General features: G+C 44.3%; 1 protein-coding gene across 1 annotated transcript; it reads left to right on the plus strand.

Moving 5' to 3' along the window:
• Positions 1–4122: 4122 nt before the first annotated feature.
• Positions 4123–5626, plus strand: RNF219 (ring finger protein 219; the record flags this gene model as incomplete). The annotated part of the gene is made up of 1 exon (XM_010155136.1): positions 4123–5626. A coding segment is annotated over one exon (1504 nt), but the record flags the coding sequence as incomplete, so codon positions are not given.
• Positions 5627–10667: the final 5041 nt, after the last annotated feature.

The raw sequence follows: 10667 nt of genomic DNA on the forward strand, positions 1-10667 counted from the left end.
CCATTCTATGATTCTGTGAAATTCCATTACTGATTAGTTTTTTTTCTGCCTTCAGATCTTAAATACAGTAGCCTTCGTGAGGTATCTCTCTTGACTTTTTGGTTTTTTGCTTGCTAGGAAAAGGCCCCCAGCTTGACAGTAACTGGGTTTTTTCTTCTTAAACATGCCTGTGTACGTATGACACACTTTTTAAGGCAATTGTGTTTAACCTGGGATATTATCGAGATGTTTCTGGGGATCACCTTTCATAGCTAAGTAGAGGATGGTCACAGATCTCGTTCTCATCCAGCTACATCTGGTACATAATACCATAGAAGGGCTGTAGAAACTCATAGGGCTTTCAGCTGGTTTGTTCTTGGATCTCCTACCTCTTTTCTAACCATCTGACTGCAGAATTGGAGTGAAAATGTGTGTATAAATGGTGGGGCTGGCTTGGTTGTACACTCTGGCATTGCCCTGATCTCAGACTGTGACAAACCCTGACTGTACATTGGTATTGTCCCACTTCCCACCCTTTATTTCCTTTGGAGGATGGATTGTGCTCATGTACCTAAGCCACAAGGCTTAGTCTGGGCCATCAGATCATTAGAACTGGAGAGGCATCTGCCATGGCATCCTTGCAGTCCCACTCTTCTGAGGGTACACAGGAACAGAATAGTAAGCAGATGCTTACTATCCACAAAGAGAAATGTTTGTATGAGGTGGTGCGGTTTTAAACTGAGCTGATAGGACTTAAGGTCTCAAGTAGGCAGACATGCTACAGTCAGTGGTCAGTGATGTGTGAAAATAAAACCCTAGAGCTGAATTTGCAGAAATGATAGATCAAAAGAGAAGAAACAACCGAAGAAACTTGTGCTCCTGTAGGTGAGAGGCTGTTAAACTTCCCAAACAGTTTCTAAATGGACATATTCGGGAGTACATGAAGATAACTGAGGGAGCACTTGTGGAATGATGTGATAGAGGGTTACTCAAACGTTATAGCTATAGTGTTAGTTCTTCTTGCTCACTGTAGGTGAGCACTGACTGCAGCTTACTGGTTGGTGTCAAGTTAGAATCATGCTGGGACAAGAAGGAGGACTCTCACTGAGGAAAGATCCTGAAATGCAGGGTTCAAGTGCTCATCTAGACATCGAGTGTCACCTCAGACACTGTAACATATCCGGTACACCTGCCTGGGGCTGGCAGCTGTGATACAGGACCAGTAGGACACCTGTATCATTCCAGAGTAATAGCTGGAGGCTAGCAGTCATGTAAAAGACCTTAGGCCATCTAAAATGTCTCTAGGTGTCTGTTGAACGATCCAAATCCCACCTGAAATATCTTTCTAGTCACTTTGAGGGACAACTAGTTTCTGTAGAAAACTGAAAGCCCAGAGAAAAGATGTATGTGAAACACATGAAGTGAGATACAACTCGCTGTTAAAGTGATACAACTGAAGAACAAGACCCTGACACTCAAAAGACTTTGTCCATGTGTGAGAATATGAACAGTGCTCCTTACCAGATGTATACTGAATACCTTAACTTCTGCTGAGGAATGTATCAACTGGTTACCATGTATGAAATGGTTCAGATACTTCAGGAATATTAACTTACCTAGAGCATCAGGTCAAACTTGCATTTATTTTCATGTGAATGTACTACATTTCATTATTATTATCATCAGACCGTAACTCTTTGGCTGTGGAACAGCTCACTGTCCATCTGAAGGGAAAAGAAGAGGAAAGCTCTTGGGACGAGTGGTTTGGGGAGGTGGGGAGGGTTCTGGCTTCTTTAACCAAAATATGCACATCTTAAACTCTCTGCTTACCTGCCAGGTCAGTCGCTGAAGCACCTGTTATGCTCTACTCTGGAGTAATTGGGTTACACATGAGCGTTGTAATAGGGCTGTCTTAAAAATCCACGTCCTTGAAAATTTGGGAAATAAATGCGTGCAAGTCTCAAAGCAGGAACGGAAAGCCTGGTGCTTGACTGCAGGGGTAACTGTTTGTAGGCAGCATGTCATACGCTCCACTTCTGAAACCCAAAATTTCTAAGCACATCCCTCTGCAACAATTAACATATTAGTGACGCTGTTTGGCTTTGAACAACGTACTTTTTTTTTTTTTTTAACCTAAGGACACTTGTTATAAAAGTTGCACTTGAGAATACAGTGCTTCTCCTGCCTAAGCAAATCTCAGGCTGTCACTAAGGCTATTTGCATTAAATAAACATATTACACCATTCTTCCATTAAAAAGGAATTGCCAGGTATGCATATAAATGTAAACATGTTTAATTTTTATGTCAAAGTATCTGTCACAGCAGGCTCCAGAAAACCTTGCTTATTTTACATAAGCATTTTTTCCCCATCTCTCACTTGGCTATTAAACTAAATTTTACTTTTGCATCATCTTTATATCCTTTATTAAGCAGCGTAGGGTTTGCTCCTGTGTAAACAGGTCTGTTAGATAAAGGCAAAATAAATACTTCTGGATCACCCTAGGAAGTGGGAAAGGTCTGGCTTTGGCCCTGCTGTGCTACAGTGGCTTCTTCAGTATCTTAAACCAAAATATGAGTTCCTGAAGGAGGGAATAAGCCAAAATGTGTTGTATACAATGACACTTATTTCGTTGCAACCGACTTCACCCAAAAAGGTAGTTGAAAGGTTGCTGAGCTCTCTGTGATTCTGCCTTTATCTAGTTTCATAGGGGAGAGGAAGGAAGTCTTGTGCACCTTTTCTCCCTCTTGCATGCAACCAGAAATGGAGAAACTGCTGTAATCAGTTGAGAAAACTTATTACCCATAGAGTGAGCAAATGAAAAATGGTCTGTCTTCATTTTTATGAAGACAAAGGTGATTGGGTAGAGGTAGTGTGGAGGTTAGAGCGGGGGTTGTCCTTGCCGCGCCAGAGTTCCAGTCCAGCCAGCTTCTTTTAGGGGGAAATAAAATCTTACTAAGCGAATGCTCCTAAGTACAAAACAGTGACCTTGATGTTTCATGTCTGCAAAGCAGTGAGTGGCACATACCAAGGTGACGCTGAAGGAAGGGACAGGCAGTCAAAGAAACAGGGTGGAAATTCTAGGCAGCATTTCCGCTGGAAGAGTGACTATAAACTTGTGCTGTCACATGGAGTTGCAAAGTGGAAAGTGGAGGTTAGTGTAAGCCCACATACAGAATTGTCACTAGAAAAACCTTAAGTGTCAGGGTTGTAGGGTGGCTGCAGGTCCTTCCCTCCTTCCTAATCATACCAGAACTTTAACGGCTTTTTCTTTCCGTAAATTGAAAGCCTTGAATGGAGTAGGGAATTCCCTGGTGCCCACCTGTCAGTGACAGGTTAGAATTAGTCAGGGCATATAGCTGAAACCTTCACCTGCCCTCTGGGGAAGGTCAGTCTTGAAAGCTGTTGGAGGATGAGGGGGAAGACAAGTCCGTGTCTCGACGGTTGAAAACGTGCTCCATCTGGAAGCCCCACAAACGCGCAACTTTCACAAACCACGAGTGGCAGGTGTTTTGTATTGGAGTTAAGGAGGAAATTAGACAGTTGAGGTTGTAAAGCTCAAAAAAACAAACCCCAAGCAGCTCTGAAGTGAAAGTACCACCTACACAATGGCCTAGGAAAAGCTGGGTATCTAACAGGAACGTAATTGAAATGGACTTCGTAAGTATTTAAACCACCTCAAAGGATTATTGCAGTTTCTGAATTTCGTGTTGGCATCTGACAAGGTGACATTGTGTAAGAAATGTATTGTAAAACACTGCTGTACTGTAGGAAAATGATTGAACGTAAATATTTCAAGATGTGGACCACTGTTCAAATGTTATCATAAATCTTTGCCATTGTTTTAGGGGATAATTCTTCATGCATATTTGAGTTGAATTGATAGAACCAGCCCCTGGAAGGGTAATCTGCTTGTTATTGCCTTACCACCACTAATAGTTTAATTTTGACTTTTCAGGTATTCACCTTCACCTGTACATTATATGTGATTTTTTTTTCATAACTAACAGAGAAAAGTTCTGACTTTTGTTTTCAAATTAACAGTGTTTAATAGCTTCGCTCTGTCTTGAGAAGAGCACGCAAAGCACCACGAGAGCATTTTTTTTTCCATCTTACTATTTTCTTTCTTTTTCACTTCTTGCAGGTTTGGTAGGTTTACAGTAGCTGCTCTCCAGTCCAAAGTAGAACAAAGTGAACGTGAAATGAACCGCCTAAAAAAGGCACTGGAAAGAAGCGATAAATACATAGAAGAAATGGAGTGTCAGCTTTTACAGCTGAAAAACGCAGGCGAAGGAGCCCAGACAGCGAGTGCTGTTAGTGAGGGAGCGTTTTCCACAGATGCTAAAGGAGCTGAGAGCGGTGAAGATACGACGTGTTTGAAAACGCAGGTTGAGGAGAAAAAAGCTTTGACTACCAATCAAAGTCCTGACAGTCTTGAGCAGCTGACAAGTGGTGGGTCTTGTTTAAGCTCTTCTAGTCAAGATGATTCAAATGGCTCAAATACCCAGTGTGCCCCAAAGAAAGAACTGTTTGCAGGCTGTCGCGGGGTTCTCCTGGATGAAAATACTACAAGTATGGATGCATGCTTAGAAGAGCAGTGGAATAAAATTGAGGAATGTACCCCATATAAGGATGAAGAACTTTATGATCTTCCACCGCCGTGCACTCCTTTTCTATCTCTCAGTCGCCTTCAGTTGAACACGCCTGACGGAAAAGAAACTGTGAGGAAACCATCAGCATTCCTGAGAAAACTGAAATTTGAGGAGTTTTGTGACGCTTCAGATGACTGCAGCAAAGATTCTTCAGAACACAGCACAAGTAGCTGTAATAGCGAAAAGAAACTAAACTGTTTTACTACAGGAAAACCAGGGTTTTGGGGGACCTGCCCAACAAATTTTGCTGAGAACTTAGATTTTGGTGAATCGGAGCAAAATTCAGTAGCTGGTCAGTCAGATGAGACGTCAGCAAAGTCCAGTGATAAAACAAACGTTTGCTTACCCAAAAGGTTACATACTCTCTGCTCTTCTGAAATGAATCGCACAAGAACCTCCAGTGAGGCATCTATGGATGCTGCCTACCTCGACAAAATTTCCGAGTTGGACTCGATGATGTCCGAATCGGACAACAGCAAGAGCCCGTGCTATAATTTCAAGTCCTCCGATCTTGATAACTCTTCCAAGCCAACAGGGTGCCCTAAGCTTCTGAATGACCCTGAGAAGAAACTGGAAGAGATGAATGAGGAACAGAGTATGAAGTGTCCAGAGACAAGCGAGCTAGCCGCTGACAGAACTGGCTGGAAACCTGCGATGTTTTCCATCCTGTCCCCATCCGAGCTAAATATGAATGACCACTTTCCCCTGTTTACAGGCCAAAATGTAGTGGGTAGCGATAGCAAACCCCCAAACTGTTTATTTCAAAGAGACTTTTCGCAGAGTTTGTTATTCAGTAACTCACAAAGGTTGTTTGAGGAACAAAAGTTCGGTTCCTGCTTTTTAAAGACGTCATCTGACCCGCACAATCAGATCAATCCTCCTTGGGTGTCTTCCTTCGTAGCTGAAAAGAAGAATAAAAATGTCGGTCAGTCGACCAAGAGGAAAATTCAGAGCAGCCTTTCCAGTGCTAGTCCGTCGAAAACCACCAAAAACTGACTCTGCTCGGAAATCGAACATGACTCAAAGCCGTCAGCCTGCAAATGTTTAATATTTACAGGTGAACTTAATTTTTAATGACTTCCATGCCATCTGATCTCTGTCTTTTTTAGACTATGTGAAAATTGAACGCACCCTCGCCCATTACAAGCTCTTTTCTAAGGAAGAACCGTTCCAGATTCTCTTCTTTGACTGGGCATTTTGTTTACTTGGGGGTTTGGGGTTTTTGGGGTGGGGTTTTTTGGGGGTTTTTTTAAGTTTTCGGGTTACGTGACCTTCCAGTTGTGAGTGCAGCTAACGGCTGCCTTGAACAGGGCAGTTTGAAGTGGCTTGCCAAATCAGTCATTTCTGTAAGAATTTGTTTTAAAGGTTACATTTCCCATTCCTAAAGATTACGTTTGGTGTGTGTAAGGCAGCTGCTGGCTATATATCCTATGAATTCATGAAATTGCTATAAAACAATGTCAGTTTTGCCATAAAACTTGCCTCTCGGAGGAAATGTTGCTGCTTGGACTGTTTCGTAGCACGGTACTGTACAGAAACTCTTTGTTTTAAGTGGGTGTAAGGTAGCAGCCTCTTTCTGTTCAGGGTTCCAGCACCTCAGTTAGAAAACATCTCCACTTTAACACTGCGAAGATGGCTTGTATTTTTTGAATTTAAGCACAATTTTTAATTTAGTTTCCAAAAAAGCATTCTTAACGCTGAATGTGTTTAGTATGCCGGTGTAGACCATAAAAATGGGTTTGTATGCTAATGACTTGTTTACCTAATGTGCACTGAACATTTTACATTAATACTGTACCATTTTACATTAATACTGCATGCTTTTCTATGTGAATTGAATAAAACATGTCATAAGCACTGTAATCCTTGATGTCGCCCCGGATATTGAATTAGCAAAAAGAGAGTGGGGGAAACTTTTTTGCGTAATTTGGAAAATATCTAAGTCTTGCAAAGCATAAACTTGAGCTTATTCACGCACACGCACAGATCAAAGCTCCCTTCCTCCTCCTCGTTAGACGTATTGCCATTCCAGTGTCAGCGTCGATACTGTTGATGGAAATGGCTTTCGGCCTCTCCAGAGGTGACTCTTCCATGAAGTATTGCATAGGTCAACATAATGCGATGGCCTACTACAGGCAGGAGACCTAATTAAGCAGCAGAACAAAATTGGTTTCTTTGCATTATTGTGTTTTAAGGGGTTTTTTTAAGGGCATATTTAATTGTAAGATGCAGGTTTTTCTTTTCTGTATAGGGCTCTGATGGTGTTTCTTACAAACAGACATCCTCGCCTCATCGATACCGATGATATGAAAAATCCATACGCTGCCTTTCATCCCTTTTGAAAAGAGGGATAGCCACTTGGAAAATTCTAGTCAACTGGCTCATGTTCTGTAAGTTAAGCCCTGGAAGCGGTTTGAACGAGAACCACGTTTCACGTTGCAGCGCGCGCACGCGTTCCTGCAGTCGCTGCGTTCATCCTAAACCAGGACTTCCGTGTTTTGGAGAAACGGCTTTACCCAAAAACCGTTATTCAAGCTGTACATCCAGGGACCCTTTTCCTGAGGGCAGGCAGAGTGACCATCACGCCTTCATAGACTGCTTTCAGTATACCACCTGAATTGTAATCTTCACAGAAAAACATCGGCATGCAATTTTAACATATTTTTCAGAAATTAGGGAGCTGTCAAAACCATCTGGACGTGAGCTGCTACTTGATTTGACTAGTTTTACTAATAAGTCAAAAAATGCTGCCTTGATTTAACCCTTTGAAAGAAGAGACAAGGGCTTCTCAAATACACCTGGAATACTTGCTTAAAACATCCTTGTATTGCAAAGCAGTCGCAAATACGCAGTAAATGAGGGTTAAGGCCATCGTTTTGGGGTTTTGTTTCATTGTGGGTTGGAAAGGGTGCATTTATGGGATTCATCTTGTACTCCAGTATGCTTCTGATACACAGGTTGTCGGAAACGTGAATACAACTGGTATCATGCCTGAAGTCAAACTAGAATAAAGGAAAATGTTTGTGGGGTTGAGGGTGGGGTTTTTATGCTACTTTCTAGTCCTTTGGGCAGGAATACTGCTTATGGGCTTGCTCTTCATTGTGGATAGTTTGACTTTACATGTCATGCAACTTGAATGGAGAGAAGAGCCTAAAGTTACAAAATGCTGAAGGTCCTGGGTATAAACTTCATACGGTTGGAGCGAGTCCAGAGGACGCCATAAAGATGCTCAGAGGGCTGGAGCACCTCTGCTATGGGGACCGGCTGAGAGAGTTGGGCTTGTTCAGCCTGGAGAAGAGGAGGCTCCGGGGAGACCTTATTGCAGGCTTCCAGTACCTGAAGGGGCTACAAGGAAGCTGGGGGGGACTTTTTACAAGGGCCTGTAGTGACAGGACAAGGGGTAATGGGTTTGAATTGAAAGCGGGGAGGTTTAGATTAGATATCAGGAAGAAGTTCTTCACAGAGAGGGTGGTGAGGCACTGGAACAGGTTGCCCAGAGAAGCTGTGGATGCCCCATCCCTGGGAGTGTTCAAGGCCAGGCTGGATGAGGCTTTGAGCAACCTGGTCTAGAGGAAGGTGTCCCTGCCCATGGCAGGGGGGTTGGAACTAGATGATCTTTAAGGTCCCTTCCAACCCAAACTATTCTACGATTCTATGATTCTACACCTCATCCTCAAGCAGAGACAGCAGGTGGAGCATTTCAGGCCAAGTAGTGGCTTTTCACTTGGAATGGTCGGGCGATGTAAATTGTCACCTACAGCCTCCTCCCAGCTCCAGGCTGGTAACTTCCAACATTATGGCAAGAAAGTTGGTGTAGTTATCCATAATTACTTGATTTCCCATCTCTCTCGTACCCTCAGATCTCAGCTGCAGAGGCAGTGAGCAGATGGTGAATTCATCCAATGCTATATATGAGATCATTTTACTTTTCACAACTGAAACAGGTCTGAATTCTTGCATCTCAGTCTGGTTTTGTTTGGCTGGGGTTTGGTTTGGTTTCAGTGGTGTTTTTATTCGGGAGGGGGGAGGGGCAGAGGTTTGTTTTGTTTGTTTTTTATTGAGGGCCTTTGAAACAACTGCCACACTAACTTCCACCTTTTTTTTGGTTGGTGTAGATTGTATTTCTTCTGGCTTGAAGTTTGACAGGGTGAGCGGTGCAGTATCAACTTACAGATCTCAGCTTTATGTAATGACTGGGGTTCCTTCAATAAATTTGTTGCCCATACGTGGAGTTTCAATTCTCCAGGCTGCATTCTGTCAATACTGTGCTTGCTTAAGCTCTTGCTGCGCTTAGCATGCTCTCCGAATAAAAAGGCCTAAACGAGAGTTCATTGCTGTTAATTTTTTACTAGCTACGTCGTTAGTCATGTAGGACTGGAACACACAAGATGTAAAACTTAACTATTACAATTTTGATCGAGACAATAGATGTTTCACAGTGATGCAGAGATGAGATCTCTGATGTCTAATGATATTAAATAGCTCATAAAATTTTTACTTCGTTTAATAATACTGCACTAAACACCAGGCGAGTTGCAGGTTTTGACACAGGAGAACCCTCTCCAGGAGCATTGGTAGCACAGGAGGGTGAGTTTGCTAACAGCCTCTGTTCGTGGCCAGGGAAATCTGTTGAGTTATACCTCAAAGCAAGAACACCAGAGCCAGGTTTTCACTGAGTTGTAGGCAATTTTACCTACACAGCGTCTGGCAAGTAACCTGCTTCTCTATCAGTCCCTGAAAGCCTCATGAGAGGCTTTGTGTTGCTTCCTCAGGTGAAAGGCTGCTGGAGCAGCTCTGCCTACCAGCACCAGATACTGATCTGGGCCATGTTCGGGTTTGAATGTGGTTTATTGTCTCTTTTTAAAGTATCTTCACAAAGGCAGCAAGGGAGGCCATGCATCGCTTGTTTACAAGGCACAGGGTGTGCTAACTTGCGTCTCCCTTCTTCATTTTCCAATTGGTTCCCTCACCAAATAATGTCATTTAAAGGCATTTTAAACCAGCTAGGTCTGATCCTAATTCTTATACAGCATCAAAGTCCTGCCTCTGACTCCCATGAGCCATAGGCTTGAGAAACACACCTCTTTACACACCTTTCCTGTGCTGCAGTTCGGGTTTCACAAACTGTGAAGATTTGCTCCTTCTATGCTCCAAACTAGGAATGTTCCTTCATTGCCGCTTTTGGCATGTGGATAGACCGAGGCTTCTCCCTTCCCTCCCACGTCTGGGTGAGAGGACAAGCAGCTCCCAGGTAACTTTAAGTGGGGGTTCACAGTTATTCCAAGGGTTGCCCACCATCAGAGGTGATAACCAGTTCCCTCTGGCTATGAATCCTTTGCGGCTTGGTCCCTCACCGCAGTCCTGACCGCTCTGTCGAGCCACCACCTTCTCAAGCCTGGCCTAAAGGGGTGTCCTGTCTGTCCTGCCTCCGTGGCCCAACGCTGAGCTATTGCCTCGCTGTCCCTTCGCCCCTAACTGGGAAAAACATCCTTAGCGGAAGGACAGAGGGGAAAGCACAGGTAGCCTGCGCACGCTTTGGCAGTTGTGACTGCAGTGGGATCTAGCAGGGAAGGATGAAAGGGGGCTGAAAACCACAGGAAGTTTAGTATTCCTGACTTTTTTTCAGCTTTTCTCGGTAGAAAGCGTGGTCTCCTCTCCAGCGCTCTTAGGGGCCGTGTGGGTGCTGCCCGCTGGTTCTCAGGGAAGTGTCAACATCCATTGGGCGGCTGCAACTGGCACCTGATGCCAGGCCAGATGCCGGATGCTTCAAGCCGGCAGAACGTTCCGGGGGAGCCCAGGGACCGGTCCCTGTCCCTTTCCCGGGTCACTCTCCCCTTGAAGCACATCTTGGGGGCTGGGAGAAGCGGGGACCGGCCGCAGGGCTGAGCCGCTCGGCGCCCGCTTCCCGGCGGTCCCGACCTCACTGAAACCGGCGCCCGTGATGTCCCGCTTAGACCTGACTTTAAATCTGGGGAGGTGGAGGGCAGAGACGCGTTCTCTCCGGCTCCTAGCTTCCAACAGGACGGCGGCGTGCAGC

The sequence above is a fragment of the Eurypyga helias genome, unplaced genomic scaffold (assembly GCF_000690775.1).
Source record: "Eurypyga helias isolate BGI_N326 unplaced genomic scaffold, ASM69077v1 Scaffold52277, whole genome shotgun sequence".
Classification (NCBI taxonomy): domain Eukaryota; kingdom Metazoa; phylum Chordata; class Aves; order Eurypygiformes; family Eurypygidae; genus Eurypyga; species Eurypyga helias.